General features: G+C 45.0%; 1 protein-coding gene across 1 annotated transcript in view; it reads left to right on the forward strand.

Annotated features, from left to right (window-relative positions):
- Positions 1 to 19,189, forward strand: part of LOC126153649 (protein NDNF) — a 390,376-nt gene that overhangs the window by 330,854 nt on the left and 40,333 nt on the right. The window contains exons 6-7 of the mRNA XM_049916085.1: positions 1,373 to 1,600; positions 16,687 to 16,908. Of these exons, the coding sequence (XP_049772042.1) occupies positions 1,373 to 1,600; positions 16,687 to 16,908 (450 nt within the window). The remainder of the gene's footprint in view (positions 1 to 1,372; positions 1,601 to 16,686; positions 16,909 to 19,189) is intronic.

Below are 19,189 nucleotides of genomic sequence, written 5' to 3' on the forward strand. Positions count from 1 at the left end.
CAGCAAGTTCCCTTGCCGGTCTAGGAATGGTAGAACGATGGGTTCGATGACGGTTTGGATGTACCGTGCACTATTCAGTGTCCCCTCGACGATCACCAGTGGTGTACGGCGACAACATCGATGTACTGTGGAGACCTCACGCCCCACGTGTTGAGCAATTCGGCGGTACGTCCACCCGGCCTCCCGCATGCCCACTATACGCCCTCGCTCAAAGTCCGTCAACTGCACATACGGTTCACTTCCACGCTGTCGCGGCATGCTACCAGTGTTAAAGACTGCGATGGAGCTCCGTATGCCACGGCAAACTGGCTGACACTGACGGCGGCGGTGCACAAATGCTGCACCGCGGTTCCTGGTGTGTCCGCTGTGCCGTGCGTGTGATCATTGCTTGTACAGCCCTCTCGCAGTGTCCGGAGCAAGTATGGTGGGTCTGACACATCGGTGTCAATGTGTTCTTTTTTCCATTTCCAGGAGTATATATATATATATATATATATATATATATATATATATATATATATATATATATATATATATATAATAGTGCACGCCTTTCTGCAAAATGTCACAATAAACAGACTAATGCTCAGGGGTCGACAAGAAGTTCGCGAACTTACACCACTTATTGCCAGAACCGCCAGTTTCTGAGCCAAAAATACCCTTTGAGAATGGGAAGAGTTACCCCAAAAACTAATACTGTTCGTCACAAACGAATTAAAATGAGCAAAGTAAACTACTTTTCGTGTCAAACTATCACTTACTTTAGATACTGTTCAATAGCAAAAGTGGCAGCATTAAGTCTTTGAACAATATCCTGAACATGGGCTTTCCAAGGCAGTCTACTATTTATCTGAACCCTAGAAATTTGAACTGTTCAGTCTTACTAATGAAATGCGCACTCTGTATAATTAAAATGTAGGGCTTAATTGAGTTGTACGTTAGAAACTGTAAAAACTGAGTCTTACTGTGATTCAGCGTTAGTTTATTTTCTACAAGCCATGAACTTTTGTCTTGAACTGTACTATTTGAGGCAGTGCATACGTTGCACGCAACATCCTTTACTACCAAGCTAGTGTTGCAAACAGAAATATTTTGTAATCACCTGTAATAATAGAAGGCATGTCATTTATATAAATAAGGAACAGGAGTGGCCCCAGCATTGATCCCTGGGGTAACTCCCATTTAACTGTGTCCCATTCGGACTCGAGATCATAGCCATACTGTGGAGAATGACCTTTTGCTGTTTTTTCTTAAAGCAAGAGGTGAAACAGTTATGAGCTACACCCCGTAACCGTGATATTGAGTCCATGTGTATTCATTCCTCTTCCTCCTGACTGCAGAAAGGTGCTGAGTGGGTTTGTGTGGTCGGCAGGTGACGTGCGTGGGCCACAAGACGCAGTACACGCTGTGCCACCTGCAGCACGGCAAGGTGTACCACGTGAACCTGTTCGCCGTGAACAAGCGCACCAATCTGAGCTTCCCGTACGGCAGCACGACGCTCAAGTACGAGCAACGCGCCCGGCCGGTCGCGCTCAGGGACGGAAAGCGCGCCAGCGTCAACCTGCGGCACCTCGACGGCCGCGCCTCCTTCAAGTTCAAGGTAGGTCCGCCGGCGCTCAGCTGCAGGCCTCTGCGGGTAAAAGCCTGCGCCTCTGTCGATGAAGATATCCGCGGGTATATCAGAAGACATCCGAAATAATAATTACGTGAGGTTCAAAGTTAATGGACTTACCTACATTACGATTTCCTTTTGTATGCATTACCTGAGATCCATAATAATTGTTATTACGAGACGGATTGCCACTATACAGGGTGAAAAGTATTTAAACCGACAAACTCTGGCAGGTTGTATGGGACATCAAAACAAATATTTTTCTCTAATGTCATTTTTTCCTATGAGCATTATTTAAACCGGTGGAGGCGGTATTACGCTCTTCAGTTGTTAGAGGCCGTATTACGATCTTCAGTTGTTAGTGGGCGTATTAAGCTCTTCAGTTGTAGGCAACTGCTGTCCACCAGTGTAGTAGGGCATTGTCTCTGTTTACTAATAGAGTGAGTGATACACCTGGAGTGAGTACGCTGATACACAGGGTGTTTCAAAAATGACCGGTATATTTGAAACGGCAATAAAAACTAAACGAGCAGCGATAGAAATACACCGTTTGTTGCAATATGCTTGGGACAACAGTACATTTTCAGGCGGACAAACTTTAGAAATTACAGTAGTTACAATTTTCAACAACAGATGGCGCTGCAAGTGATGTGAAAGATATAGAAGACAACGCAGTCTGTGGGTGCTCCATTCTGTACGTCGTCTTTCTGCTGTAAGCGTGTGCTGTTCACAACGTGCAAGTGTGCTGTAGACAACATGGTTTATTCCTTAGAACAGAGGATTTTTCTGGTGTTGGAATTCCACCGCCTAGAACACAGTGTTGTTGCAACAAGACGAAGTTTTCAATGGAGGTTTAATGTAACCAAAGGACCGAAAAGCGATACAATAAAGGATCTGTTTGAAAAATTTCAACGGACTGGGAACGTGACGGATGAACGTGCTGGAAAGGTAGGGCGGCCGCGTACGGCAACCACAGAGGGCAACGCGCAGCTAGTGCAGCAGGTGATCCAACAGCGGCCTCGGGTTTCCGTTCGCCGTGTTGCAGCTGCGGTCCAAATGACGCCAACGTCCACGTATCGTCTCATGCGCTAGAGTTTACACCTCTATCCATACAAAATTCAAACGCGGCAACCCCTCAGCGCCGCTACGATTGCTGCACGAGAGACATTCGCTAACGATATAGTGCACAGAATTGATGACGGCGATATGCATGTGGGCAGCATTTGGTTTCCTGACGAAGCTTATTTTTACCTGGACGGCTTCGTCAATAAACAGAACTGGCGCATATGGGGAACCGAAAAGCCCCATGTTGCAGTCCCATCGTCCCTGCATCCTCAAAAAGTACTGGTCTGGGCCGCCATTTCTTCCAAAGGAATCATTGGCCCATTTTTCAGATCCGAAACGATTACTGCATCTCGCTATCTGGACATTCTTCGTGAATTTGTGGCGGTACAAACTGCCTTAGACGACACTGCGAACACCTCGTGGTTTATGTAAGATGGTGCCCGGCCACATCGCACGGCCGACGTCTTTAATTTCCTGAATGAATATTTCGATGATCGTGTGATTGCTTTGGGCTATCCGAAACATACAGGAGGCGGCGTGGATTGGCCTCCCTATTCGCCAGACATGAACCCCTGTGACTTCTTTCTGTGCGGACACTTGAAAGACCAGGTGTACCGCCAGAATCCAGAAACAATTGAACAGCTGAAGCAGTACATCTCATCTGCATGATAAGCCATTCCGCCAGACACGTTGTCAAAGGTTTCGGGTAATTTCATTCAGAGACTACGCCATATTATTGCTACGCATGGTGGATATGTGGAAAATATCGTACTATAGAGTTTCCCAGACCGCAGCGCCATCTGTTGTTGAAAATTGTAACTACTGTAATTTCGAAAGTTTGTCTGCCTGAAAATGTACTGTTGTCCCAAGCATATTGCAACAAACGGTGTATTTCTATCGCTGCTCGTTTAGTTTTTATTGCCGTTTCAAATATACCGGTCATTTTTGAAACACCCTGTAGTTGGTGCGTACTACGTAGCGCACCACAACGGACGAGCTGAACAGCGGATTTATCAACAACAATATCCTAATCGCCGTATCCCGCATCGTTCGACCTTTGCTACTGTGTAAAAACGTCTGCGTGAGAATGGGTCATTTAGCATATTATCAGGACAGGGACGCCGTCGCACGGTATGAACGCTGCAATTTGAGGAAGCTGTCTTGCAGCATGTGGAGTGGGATCCTTCAATCAGCAATTGTGCAATTGCACGTAACATGGGGACGAATCAGACGAATGTAAGAACAGTCCTTCGAGAGCAATTGTTACATCCATTTCACTTACAGCGTGTCAACAACCTCGAACCAGTTGGTTATCCACCCAGAGCACAGTTTTCGCAGTGGTGCCTGGAACAGTGTGAAATGCATCCTACATTTCCATCCTCTGTGTTGTTTACCGATGAAGCAACGTTTGAGCGTGATGGAGTCTTCAACATGCACAGTTCGCATGTTTGGAGTGAGGATAACCCACGTGTCACTCTTTCTAGCGCTCATCAAGTGTGGTTCTTCGTTAATGTTTGGGCCGATGTGTTGGGGGCTGTTTAATTGGACCGTATCTGCTACCTAGGCCATTAAATGGCAGGCACTATTACAATTTTGTCGCCAGAGCATTGCCAGAATTGCTGGAAGACTCGCTACAAGACAACGCATGTGGTTTCGATATGATGGGACGACAGCACATTTCAGTTGTCGTGTGCGTCGATTCCTGGACCGACGATTCCCAGAAACGTGGATTGGCAGAGGTGGTCCTGTACCATGGCCTGTTCGATCCCCAGATATGTCCCCTCGGAACTTTTTTTGTGTGGGGAGAGATGCGCAACGTTGTTTACGCAACTCCTGTTGCATCAGAAGAGGATGTGGTTGCCCGGATAGTGGCAGCAGCAGGAACAACTCAGGATACTCCTGAGGTTTTTGCCCGTGTGAGACGGAACATGATCCGACGGTGTAACCTTTGTTTACGTGTCAATGGCGGCATTTTTTAAAATCTACTGTAACTGAAATTTGGTCGTGTTACTGTGTTGTCTCTTGGACATAAAAACGTGGAAAAGTGTTTGTTGGTTTAATTAATTTGCCGCCAGAGAAATCTTCCTCTACCGGTTTAAATACTCCTCATAGGAAAAAATGACATTAGGGAAAAATATTTGTTTTGATGTGCCCTACAAGCTCCCAGAGTTTGCCGGTTTAAATACTTTTCACCCTGTACTGATTTGTTTCCACATTGCCCTCGAAAGGACACATGCGTTGTTGATTATGTAAATGCTAAAAATTCAAAGATTCCTTTCTTCCTAGTATCCTCCAAGTTTTACGCTCGCATACTGTGTCGGTCACACTGGCAGCAGACATACATTTCAGTCATTCTTATTTCGTTTGCAGTAACCGCAAGATTACAAGAGTTGAGTAGCGCGAGAATTATCGTACAATCAGCTTAACAGCTCGTCCGTCCAAATTGCTCACAAGAATTTTACTCAGAAGTATGGAAAAGAAAATTGGGGATATTTTAGACGACGATCAGTTTGGCTTCAGGAAACGTAATTGTCCCAGAGCGGCAGTTCTGACGACGGGTCATAAAGGAATCAAGAATAAAGAAGATTCAAGACACATTAATATGGTTTGTCGAAATAAAAAACCTTCGACAATATCAAATGATGCAAAATGTACGAAGTTGTGAGGAAAATGGGGTTAAGTTATAGAGAAAGAGGATAATACACAGTATGTGCAAGAGGCAAGAGGGAACAACAAAGGTGGAAGACCGAAAACGAAGTGCTCGAATTAAAAAGGGTCTAAGGCGGGAATGTAGTTTTTCGCCCCCTTCTGTTCAATCTGTACATCGATGAAGCAATGATGTAAATAAAAGAAAGGTTCAAGAATGGAATTATAATTCAAGATGAAGGGGTATCAATGATAAGATTCGCTTGTGACACTGCTGTCCTCAGTGAAAGTGAAGAAGAATTACGGGATCTGCTGAATGGAATGAACAGTCTAATGAGTACAGAATATGGATTGAGATTATAACAAAGAAAGACGGAATTTATGAGAAGCAGCAGAGATGAGAATAGCAAGAAGCCTAACGTGAAGTAGATGAAATTAAAGAATTCTGCTACCTATCCAGCAAAATAACCAGTGGCGGATGGAGCAAGGACGACATCAAAAGCAGACTAGCAAAAGCAAAAAGTGCATTCTGGGCAAAGAGAAATCTACTACTATCAAACATAGGCCTTAATTTGAGGAAAAAATTTCTGAGAATGTACGTCTGGATCAACGACATGAGGGTGCAGAACGCAATGGAAATAGTGCACTAGAGACACATAATGTGTACCCAAAGGACATGTGACCTGTAACTGGAAAAGTGTTATGATGATCTCTCGATTTTCAAAAGATCGCAGACTAGTCTCCCACTTCGATCTCCGGAAGGGGACTGCCAATGGTGAGATGACCGAGAGAAAAAGATCGACAAACTAACGGAAGGGTAACGTCCTACGAGTCGGAGCGTGGAATATCAGAAGTTTGAATGTGGTAGGGAAACTAGAAAATCTAAAACAGTAAATTCTAAGGCACAATCTACATGTAGTATGGACCAGTGAAGTGAAATAGAAAGAATACATGGATTGCTGGTCAGATGAGTATATGGGATATCAACAGCAGCAAAATATAATATAACTGGAGTAGGATTCATTATGAATAGGAGAGTATGGCAAAGAGTGTGTTACTATGAACAGATCACTGGCAGGGTTGTTCTCATCAAAATCGACAGCAAACCAACACCCGCAACAATAGTTTAGATACAGCGTTGTTCTCATCAGAATCGACAGCAAACCAACCCCGTCAACAGTAGTTCAGGTACATACGTCGACGTCGCAAGCCGAAGGTGAAGAGGTAGAGAAAGTACACTCCTGGAAATTGAAATAAGAACACCGTGAATTCATTGTCCCAGGAAGGGGAAACTTTATTGACACATTCCTGGGGTCAGATACATCACATGATCACACTGACAGAACCACAGGCACATAGACACAGGCAACACAGCATGCACAATGTCGGCACTAGTACAGTGTATATCCACCTTTCGCAGCAATGCAGGCTGCTATTCTCCCATGGAGACGATAGTAGAGATACTGGATGTAGTCCTGTGGAACGGCTTGCCATGCCATTTCCACCTGGCGCCTCAGTTGGACCAGCGTTCGTGCTGGACGTGCAGACCGCGTGAGACGACGCTTCATCCAGTCCCAAACATGCTCAATGGGGGGCAGATCCGGAGATCTTGCTGGCCAGGGTAGTTGACGTACACCTTCTAGAGCACGTTGGGTGGCACGGGATACATGCGGACGTGCATTGTCCTGTTGGAACAGCAAGTTCCCTTGCCGGTCTAGGAATGGTAGAACGATGGGTTCGATGACGGTTTGGATGTACCGTGCACTATTCAGTGTCCCCTCGATGATCACCAGTGGTGTACGGCCAGTGTACGAGATCGCTCCCCACACCATGATGCCGGGTGTTGGCCCTGTGTGCCTCGGTCGTATGCAGTCCTGATTGTGGCGCTCACCTGCACGGCGCCAAACACGCATACGACCATCATTGGCACCAAGGCAGAAGCGACTCTCATCTCTGAAGACGACACGTCTCCATTCGTCCCTCCATTCACGCCTGTCGCGACACCACTGGGAGGCGGGCTGCACTATGTTGGGGCGTGAGCGGAAGACGGCCTAACGGTGTGCGGGACCGTAGCCCAGCTTCATGGAGACGGTTGCGAATGGTCCTCGCCGATACCCCAGGAGCAACAGTGTCCCTAATTTGCTGGGAAGTGGCGGTGCGGTCCCCTACGGCACTGCATAGGATCCTACGGTCTTGGCGTGCATCCGTGCGTCGCTGCGGTCCGGTCCCAGGTCGACGGGCACGTGCACCTTCCGCCGACCACTGGCGACAACATCGATGTACTGTGGAGACCTCACGCCCCACGTGTTGAGCAATTCGGCGGTACGTCCACCCGGCCTCCCGCATGCCCACTATACGCCCTCGCTCAAAGTCCGTCAACTGCACATACGGTTCACGTCCACGCTGTCGCGGCATGCTACCAGTGTTAAAGACTGCGATGGAGCTCCGTATGCCACGGCAAACTGGCTGACACTGACGGCGGCGGTGCACAAATGCTGCGCAGCTAGCGCCATTCGACGGCCAACACCGCGGTTCCTGGTGTGTCCGCTGTGCCGTGCGTGTGATCATTGCTTGTACAGCCACCTCGCAGTGTCCGGAGCAAGTATGGTGGGTCTGACACACCGGTGTCAATGTGTTCTTTTTTCCATTTCCAGGAGTGTATATGAGGATACTGAACGGGTAATTCAGCACGTAAAGAGAGATGAAAATCTACTAGTCATAGGGACTGAAGTGCAATTGTAGGAGTAAAAGAAACGTTACGGGAGAATAAGGGCTTGATACTAGGAATGATAGAGGAGAAAGACTAACTGAGTTCTGCAGTAAATTTCAGCTTTTAATAGGGAATACTCTGTTCAAGAATCACAAGAGGAGAAGGTATGAATGGAAAAGGCTGGGAGATACGGAAAGATTTCAGTTTGATTGCATCATGGCGAGTTAGAGATTCAGAAATCAGATACGGAGTTGTAAGGCGTTCCCAGAAGCAGATATAGACGCAGATCAATTTAGTAGTGACGAAGAGCAGGCTGCAGTTTAAGAGCCTAGTCAGGAAGAATCAGTGCACAAAGAACTTGGATACGGAAATCCTGAGTAATGAGGCGATACGCTTGAATTTCTCTGAGGCTGTGGATACGGCGATAAGGAATAGCTCAGTAGGCAGTTGAAGAGGAATACACATCTCTAGAAAGATCAAGCACAGAAATTGGAAAGAAAACCGTAGGTACCTCGAGAGTAACTTCGAAGTAACCAATGGTAACAGAAGGAATACTTCAGCTGATCGGTGGTAGAAGAAGTACAAAAATGTTCAAGGAAATTTAGGACTACCGAAATACAATCGCTTAGAAATGAAACAAATAGGAAGTCCAGGGAAGCTAAGGTGAAATACAGCATGCAAAATGTGAAGAAAGCGAAAAAGAAATGACTGCGCCGGCCGCTGGTGGCCGAGCGGTTCTAGGCGCTTCAGTCTGGAACCGCGCGACCGCTACGGTCGCAGGTTCGAATCCTGCCTCGGGCATGGATGTGTGTGATGTCCTTGGGTTAGTTAGGTTTAAGTAGTTCTAAGTTCTAGGGGACTGATGACCTGAGATGTTAAGTCCCATAGTGCTCAGAGCCATTTGAACCATTTTTTTTAAATGACTGCCAGAAGCACTGACTCAGCATACAGAAAAGCAAGAGTGGGAAAATTGAGAATTCAACCGTTAAATGCAAAGGAGGGAGCGGATGGATGGAAACAGTACATTTAAGGCCTCTGTGATGAGGAAGACTTGTCTGACGTGATAGAAGAAGAAAAAAAATCGATATAGAAGATACAGGGATCGAGTATTAGAATCAGAATTCAGAAGAACCTTGGAAGATTTAGGATCGAAAAGGCAGAAGGGATAGATAACATGCTATCAGAATTTCTAACATCATTACGGGAAGTGGCAATCAAACGACTGTGCATGTTGATATGTAGAATGTATAAGTCTGCCGATGTACCATCAGACTTTCGGAAAACATCATCCAAACAATTCTGAAGGTTGCATGAGCCGACAATTGCGAGAATTATCGCACAGTCAGCATAACACAGAGGCATACCGATAATCTTTCTTTCCACGAACAATACGAGACTGGAATAGAAGGGAGAATCGATAGAGTTACTCAAGGTACCCTCCGCAACTCGAAGTCAGGTGGCTTGCGGAGTATGGATGTAGGAGAATGGAAAAGAAAACTGAGGATGTGTTAGATGACGATCACTTTGGCTTTAGGAAAGATAAAGGCACCAGACAGGGAATTCTCACGTTGTGGTTGATAATGGAAGCAAGACTGAAGAAAACTCGAGACACGGTCATGGGGTTTGTTGACCTGGAAAAAGCATTCGACAGTGTCAAAGGGTGCAATATGTTCGAAATTCGGAGAAAAAGCAGGGGTAAGCTAGAGGGAAAGACGGGTAACATACAGTAAGTAGGTGAACCAAGAGGGAACAATAACAGGTAAGGTGAAGAACAAAGTGCTCGGATTACAAAGGATGTAAGACAGGGATCCAATCTTTCGCCCCTGTTGTTCAATTTGTACTTCGAAGAAGCAATGACGGAAATATATGAAAGGTTCAGGAGTGGAATTAAAATTTATGATGACAGGTTATCAATGATAAGATTCGCTGGTGACATTACTGTCCTCAATGAAAGTGAAGAAGAATAACAGGATCTGCTGAATGGAATGAACAGCATAATGCGTAAAGAACATGGATTGAGAGTAACTCGAAGAAAGACAAAGCTAAAGTGAAGTAGTAGAAATGAGAACAACGAGAAACTTAACATTACAGATGGGGTTTAGGAAGTAGACAAATTTAAGGAATTCTGCTACCTAGACAGCAAAATAACCCATGAAAGACGGAGCAAGGAGGACATAAGAAGCAGACTAGCACTGCCGAAATGGACATTTCTGGCCGAGAGAAGTGTATCAGTATCAAACATAGGAAGAAATTTCTGAGAATGTACGTTTGGTGCACGGAGTTATGAGGTAGTGAAACAGGGACTGTGGGAAAACCGGAACATAAGAGGATCGAAGCATTTGAGATGTGGTGCTACGGAAGATGTTGAAAATTAAGTGGACTGATAAGGTAAGGAATGAGGAAGTTCACAGAAGAATCGGCGAGGAAGGGAATATATGGAAAACACTAACAAACAGGAGGGACTGGATTGTAGGACACATCGTAACACATCACGGAATTACTTCCATGGTACTAAATGGAACTGTAGACGGCAAAAAATGCAGATGAAAACAGAGATTGGAATACATCCAGCAAATAACTGAGGACATAGGTTGCAAGTGCTACTCTGAGATGAAGAGCTTCGCATAAGAGAAGAATTCACATAACAATTTAATTTTTATACTGGTTTCGGAACGTTTTTCCATTCTTAATGCTGTATGACGCGCCAGTATTGAACGAAAATAAACTTTCCGAAGCCCGTTTGCATGTAAAGTTCACCAAAGACTGTAGCTATTAGGCACTTCCCTCTTCCGTACAAAATGGATACCATAGCTACATAGCGATTCGAGGCACCCATTACGTGGAAATGCAGCAACATCATCTGCTTAACACACACTAAAAGATACGTAAACACAAATTGTTGTTGTTGTTGTTGTGGTCTTCAGTCCGAAGACTAGTTTGATGCAGCTCTCCATACTGCTTTATCCTGTGCAAGCCCCTTCATTTCCGAGTAACTACTCCAATCAACATCCTTCTGAATCGTCCCGTGGTCTACCTTTAGGTTTTTATCCCCCCACGCTCCTCTCCAGTATTACACTGGATAATCCCTTGATGTCTCAGAATGTATCCTACCAATCGAACCCGTCTTCTAATCAGATCGTGCCATAAATTTCTTATTCCCCATATCCATTGAGTACTTCCTCATTAGTTACGTGATCTACCAATCTAATCTTTAGGATTCGTGTGTAACACCATATTTCAAAACCTTCTATTCTATGTTCATATTGCTATCTGGAACGTACTGTTGATGAAATAAATTAAAAAGTAGCTCCGCTCTCCAGGTCCCGATCGGATTTTCGGTCAGTTTCACTTGAGCGTTCCAACTTGAAGAACTGCAGCTACAAATTATTTACCCGTCATTTCGTCTCCAACCGCGAAAAGCATTGTGACACTCGGACGTTAGACATGAATGAGTTTTGAAACTCATTTTTTCGTATGCTGATTCAGATAATACAAAATATTGTTCCTTGTCAACTGAGTTTACAGCCACTTTCACTTAATAAACATTAACATATGTCAAAAATGAAACATTATCATGGTAGGGGAATGTAAAATTCATAGCAGTCCATAAAAAACCGTTACAGACTGACTAACCCATGACCTTTATCACCTTGTGCAAACCGTTGAGCAATGAAAAGGCGCCAAAAGATACCCCAGATACGTCAGTAACAATATTTCTACGTCGTATTAAAGGCAGTTTGAACGTTCTGGTAAGTTCCTAACTCAGCAAAATCCGTGGTACACAGGATCTCTGAATATATATGTTTATTCCACGACCGTTTTCGATATCAGATTATCATCACAGTGTTAATATTTTCCAGTTTGCGAGTGCATGAGGTCTTCATGCTTTCGTTCTAAGCGCCTCATAAGTTTAATATTTACAATACCATGTACAATCAGTAATGCCTGCTACATTAAACGACGCATTTCATAACTGAAGGACAGAACCCAAGGAAAGGAAACCCATTATCCCCGAAAAGTCTATGGCCTGGGTCGCCGCCGTGTGTGAATCCGATTTTGGACACATGAACACGTTATAACCGCGCCAGTATTCTGTGGTAAGGGATCGACAAGACCGCCACTAGTTTCGTCTCGGGTGGTATATTGTTAGTGGTGTGACATTGTTTGTTTTTCATGTGACACCTGCTATCCACGGGAATAGATATGACTACGTTATGTGCACGTGTTTGTGTGAGTATATGCAACGCTCTGAATAAGAGGGATGTCACGAAGCCGTATTCGCATTATCGCTATAGCCCTGGCCAGGGTTCTGGCGGGTGGCTGCTAGTGGGCTCGTACCACCCTTGAGCCTAATCTCGGGTAGCGTTCTCTCTCTCTCTCTCTCTCTCTCTCTCTCTAACATTAGAAAATGGCACCGCTGAGCGTCCGTAGTCACCTAGTTCGAGCACCAGTAGAGCTTCAGTAGCGAGACGATGTGTAGATTTTCGTGCAATTCTTGTTTTCCATTCCTTATTGTGTAATTAGTTTCAGCACTTTGATTTGAAGGCAAAAAGTGTACCTTATGGTCTTACTTGTCTCAATTTATTTACTGAATGGAAGTATTTGTGTAAATTGAAAATGAAAAAGCAGGAACAAGGAGAGATTTCTCCTGTGAGCACTTGGGTAGAATTTCTAAAGAACCCCCAACAAGACGTGGTTTGACAGCAAGCAAGATAGCAACTGAAAAAGGCAACATAGTTTTGACAGCAAAGCAAATCCATAATTCACACAATCCATAAATATTTAAAACATCATGTAGACAATGATGGTGAATTGTTAACATCTGCATGCTCAGTCCCTAGGAAATATCTGTGGAAGGTAGAAATAATCAATAGTAATTATATCAAGAATAGCAGTGGTATGTTGTCGAATAAAAACATCCATTGCAAGAAAAATCATTACTACCGTAGAGGGTATCTGTGCTGCAGCTTGTGATGTTGGTTTAAGAACTCTTCACTGCCTGTGTCGTGAGGGAAAATCCCCAACGTTCAAATCTCCAAGGAAAAATATTAAATAACACAGAGTCTATGTATTTTGCTACAGTGGCAGGTACTCAACATCAGAAAATTTGGGGAAGAAGTTACTGGAAAAAATAAATTTTACTGCATCTGTTAGGTCTACGAAACGCATATTAAACGATATAGGATTTAAATATAGGCGTCAAACGATGAATTCTCCGCGTACTTCAGATGCCGTCATCTTATTTTATTTGGAGGAAACTTGGATTAGTCAGATCCACTCGCTGAAGTACATATGGGAAAATTCGAGCCAAAGTAAGGGCCTTGAGATGCTTGTTGTGTATCTTGGGTCAGCAAAGAGTCTTTTTTTAAAAGAAAGTAAATGAGTTTGCAGGTAAAGGAAAACAAACAAAATCTGAAGACTGCCATTCAGAAATGAACACTGCTTAATTTGAGCAACTATATATTTTCACGAGCGTCTGAATTTGCTTGAAATTTCAGAAGTTACAGTATTTTTTGCCCTGATATGCGCTTTTGCCAGTGATTTAACTACGTTTACAATTCTTATGAACGTATAACACCTAACGTTGTGCCGGCCGCGGTGGTCTAGCGGTTCTAGGCGTTCAGTCCGGAACCGCGCGACTGCTACGGTCGCAGGTTCGAATCCTGCCTCGGGCATGGATGTGTGTGATGTCCTTAGGTTAGTTAGGTTTAAGTAGTTCTAAGTTCTAGGGGACTGATGACCACAGATGTTAAGTCCCATAGTGCTCAGAGCCATTTGAACCATTTGAAACTAACGTTGTCCACAATAATTTTACACACTGTAGAATGCAAATAACGAATTGAATGCTAAGGCTTCTAAAATGTTTTAAGTTTTAAATAATGTACATGCATACTGCTCCCATAATGATATGACTGAACAGCTTAAATCAATATTTCACCGTAAAAACGTAATTATACTGATTTTGATCCAAGTCCAAGCAGAAACTACTATAACGAGTAACAGAGGCGCATGTGACTACCAAGTGCTGTTGACTCACTGTCTGGTAACAGCACATTAACAACCACCAGCCAATACGCCTGACCAGAGCTATACCATAGAACAGTACTTGTAATGAAAGACTTCCTATATTTTTATAGAATTTTTTCATTAATACTTGTCGTCCAATTTCTGCATGAAGCGCAAAGCATTGTCAGGTTACAGACTCCCAAATGGGGGAAGGGGGGGAGGAGGGTAGCCAGGCGCATGCTGGATAGACTGAAGCCTATGGACTCTCTTATTCGGCTGAGTTTTTCAGTGGAGAGCTGCTATTCGTTATGTTGACCTTGAGTATGAAATAGTATTCCCAATGTTACGTTAGGGTATGTTACAGTCAAACATCCGAGATGCAGGCAGAGTCTATCTGGAGAGTGTATCGAGAGGTATCAGGTGTCCCATATCACTCCAACTGCACACGCCCCACACCATTAAAGAGCCTCCATCACCTGGAATACTCCACTTCTGAGTTGCATGGTCCATGGACTCGTGAGGTTGTCTCCATGTCCGTACAAGTCCATCCGCTCAATACAATTTGAAACGAGCCTGGTCCGACCGGGCAACGTGTTTCCAGTCATCAACAGTCCAATGTCGCTGTTGATGGGCCCAGGCGAGGCATAAAGCTTTGTGTTATGCAGCCGCAAAGGGTACACGAGTGGACTTTCGGCTTCAAAAGACCATAGCGATGATGTTTCGTTGAATGGTTCGCGCACCGACACTTGTTGATGGTTCAAAAATGGTTCAAATGGCTCTGAGCACTATTGGACTTAACATCTGAGGTCACCAGTCCCCTAGAGCTTAGAGCTATTTAAACCTAACTAAGCTAAGGACATCACACACATCCATGCCCGAGGCAGGATTCGAACCTGCCACCGTAGCGGTCCCATGGTTCCAGACTGAAGCGCCTAGAACCGCTCGGCAATATCAAGCGGCCACTTGTTGATGACTAAGCATTAAAATATGCACCAGTTTGCGGAAGGGTTGCACTTCTGTCAAATTGAATATGCACCAGTTTGCGGAAGGGTTGCACTTCTATCAAATTGAACGATTCTCTTCAGTCGTCGTTGGTCCCATTGTTACATGATCTTTTTCCGGCCGCAGTGATGTCAGAGATTTGATGTTTTACCGGACTCCTGATACTCACGGTACACTCGTGAAATGATCGTACGGGAAATCTCCACTTCATCGCTACCTCGGAGATACTGTGTCCCATCGCTCATGGGCCGACTATAACACCACATTCAAACTCACTTAAATATTGATAACCTGCCATTGTAGCAGAAGTAACCAATCTAACAACTGCGCCAGACACTTGTTGTCTTATATAGGCGTTGACGATCGCATCGCCGTATTCTGCCAGTTTACATATCTCTGTATTTGAATACGCATGCCTGTACTAGTTTCCTTGGCTCTTCAGTGTCAAGTTCCGTTGTGTTCTTTACCCCCAGTCGATTTTGATATAGGAGCGCTGGTCATTACGTGTAATCCGACCTGACTCGATTTCAGATTTCATTTTAAATCTGAATCACTCACGTCACAGCCGCTCGAACCAGCAAATACATATACGACCGTCACACCTAAAGTCTTTCCCACAATTGACATGAATTTCAACTTATATGTCCGAAAGAACAGACACCATTGATGACCAGCAGCCGCCTAGAATAAAATTAGAATTATATTAATACCTTCAGCTGCTGACGGGCCTTGATATATATCAACGGGGACAAGTGAAAATGTGTGCCTTGGCCGGGACTCGAACTTGGGTCTCCTCCTTATATGGCAGACGCTCTATCCATCTGAGCCACCGAGGCCACAGAGGATACTGCGGCTGCAGGGACTATCTTGCGCATGCCTCCCGCGTGACCCACATTCTCACCTAGTATGTCCACATACTACATTCGTAGTGTCCCACCCCAACACACTCATTACTCGTGGAAGACATTCTTACCAAGTCCCGTAAGAGTTCGGGGATTATGTGTGAATGTGCACACATGAAGAAGGTCATGGCCGATATTGCCAGAACTATACACTTATATGGATATGGTTCCTGTTCTTTCGGACATGATACATATCAACGCCCGTCAGCAGCTGAAGGTATTCGTATAATTCTAATTTCATTCTAGACGGCTGCAGGTCATCAATGGTGTCTGTTCTTTCGGACATGTCGGAAAGCACAGACCCCATAGCCATATAAGTATATAGTTCTGGCAATACCGGCCATGACCCTCTTCTGTGCGGATGCACACATATTCCCTGGGACTCTTATGGGACTTGGTAAGAATGTCTTCCACGAATACCTCTGTGCCTCGGTGGCTCAGATGGATAGAGTGTCTGCCATGTAAGCAGGAGATCCCAGGTTCGAGTCCCGGTCAGGGCACACATTTTCACCTGTCCCCATTGATATACATCAACACCCGTCAGCAGCTGCAGGTATTAATATAATTCTAATTTCATTGAATTTCAACTTGATCTTGCCACCGTAACGATTGCGTCTGCGCATTGTGCAAGGCTTTTGAAGAAGACCGTCGTACAATTTTTTGCTTAAGTGCACGCTCTTCTCCCCACTTACCCCTGTTCTGTGGCTTGTGCAAGATGAAAGTGCGATGTGGCACATTGGCAGGTGGGGCGCAACCCGGGCCCGCAGCTGGTGGCGTACGTGATGGCGTGCGGCGGCGGCTCGGTGGACGTACGCATGCGCGTGGACGGCCAACAGGCGGGCGGGCGCACCCGCGTCGACGGGTACGCGCGCCTCGAGCTGGGCCAGCCGCGCAAGGGCCAGCGCTACACGCTGCAGGTGGCCGCGCCCCACCGAGAGGAGCTGCGCCGCGTGCACGCCGTCGAGGTAGGCAACCAGCCGGACACCCATCCGCCGACGTCCGCTCCCCGTTGGCCCCATCTCTGGGGCGACTGATTGCTTACTACGGAGACTTGAGTTTAAGTTATAATTACAAGCAAACCAATAGGTCTATTGAAAAATGAGTTATACCAACAAACATTCTTCTTGTTTTAGTCTGCTTTAGGCTCTGTGAAGTAATTTGGTTTTAAAGTTTTTAAATTTGAATACTGAATAAATCACGGAATAATGTAGATAGAGAGGTACAAATTGACACACATGCTTGGAATGACATGGGGTTTTATTAGAACCAAAAAAAGAAACAAAGGTTCAAAATATGTCCGACAGATGGCGCTTCATCTGATCAGATTAGCAATAATTAGAGTAGCAAAGTAAGACAAAGCAAAGATGATGTTCTTTACAGGAAATGCTCAATATGTCCACCACCATTCCTCAACAATAGCTGTAGTCGAGGAATAATGTTGTGAACAGCACTGTAAAGCATGTCCGGAGTTATGGTGAGGCATTGGCGTCGGATGTTGTCTTTCAGCATCCCTAGAGATGTCGGTCGATCACGATACACTTGCGACTTCAGGTAACCCCAAAGCCAATAATCGCACGGACTGAGGTCTGGGACCCTGGGAGGCCAAGCATGACGAAAGTGGCGGCTGAGCACACGATCATCACCAAACGACGCGCGCAAGAGATCTTTCATGCGTCTGATAATACAGCTTCACTAAAAGTGCCTTTTCAGGTAACGTAAACATCTGGCGCATATGATTCTCTCTCTCATTACATCTCCTTTTATACACGATTGTCATGTGCAGTCACTGACGTTTTGCTGTCCAGCGCCATCTGTCAGACTTTTGTGAACTTCGTTTTTTTTTGTTCTAATAAAAACGTATGTCATTCGGTTCTAATAAAAACGCATGTCATTCCAAGCATGTGTGTCAATTTTTTCCTATCTACATTATTCCGTGGTGTATTAAGTTTTCAAATTTATACTGACTTTATACAGGGTGAGTCACCTAACGTTACCTCTGGATATATTTCGTAAACCACATCAAATACTGACGAACCGATTCCATAGACCGAACGTGAGGAGAGGGGCTAGTATAATTGTTTAATACAAACCATACAAAAATGCACGGAAGTATGTTTTTTAACACAAACCTACGTTTTTTTAAATAGAACCACGTTAGTTTTGTTAGCACAACTGAACATATAAACAAATACGTAATCAGTGCCGTTTGTTGCATTGTAAAATGTTAATTACATCTGGAGATATTGTAACCTAAAGTTGACGCTTGAAACCTCCGACGTTCAGTTGCGTGTTGTAACAAACACGGGCCACGGTCGGCGAGCAGCATCTGCAGGGACATGTTTACGATGACGACCGTGTTTACGAGTGTGGCAGTAGTGCACTGTTGTGGTTTGGTCTAGCTGTCGCAGTGTCCGCATGTAGCGCTTGCTGCTATTGTTATTCTGCATTCGTCTCCGCACGCAGACCAACTGTAATACACCGTGTTACCAGACGTCTGTGATAGTGTAGTGTTGTAGGAACTGTGACCATGGTGTATTCGAACTCTGAAAAGGCGGAGATGATACTCATCTATGGCGAGTGTCGACGCAATGCAGCTGAAGCCTGCAGGGTGTATGCAGAACGGTACCCTGACAGAGAGCATCCAACGTGCCGCACATTGCAAAACATCTACAGCCAACTGTATGCAACAGGTATGGTCGTAGCACGCAAACGGGTCCGTAACAGGCCCGTCACAGGAGAAGCGGGTGCAGTTGGTGTATTAGCTGCTGTTGCCATGAACCCACACATGAGTACACGGGACATTGCGAGAGCCGGTGGACTGAGTCAAAGTAGTGTCATGCGCATACTGCATCGTCACCGCTTTCACCCGTTTCACGTGTCGCTACATCAGCAATTATATGGTGATGACTTTAATCATCGAGTGCAATTCTGTCAATGGGCATTAACAGAGAATGCATTGCAGTTCTACCTGTTTACCGATGAAGCGGGTTTCACAAAGCACGGGGCAGTGAATCAACGGCACATGCATTACTGGTCCGTAGACAATCCTCGCTGGCTCAGACAGGTAGAGCGACAGCGACCGTGGACTGTAAATGTATGGTGCGGAATCATTGGCGACCACCTCATTGGTCCTCACTTCATTGCAAGGGCCCAAACAGCTGCAACATACATCGCGTTTCTACAGAATGATCTGCCAACGTTGCTCGAAAATGTCCCACTCGAAACGCGTCGACGTATGTGGTATCA

This window comes from Schistocerca cancellata, chromosome 2 (assembly GCF_023864275.1).
Source record: "Schistocerca cancellata isolate TAMUIC-IGC-003103 chromosome 2, iqSchCanc2.1, whole genome shotgun sequence".
Lineage (NCBI taxonomy): Eukaryota > Metazoa > Arthropoda > Insecta > Orthoptera > Acrididae > Schistocerca > Schistocerca cancellata.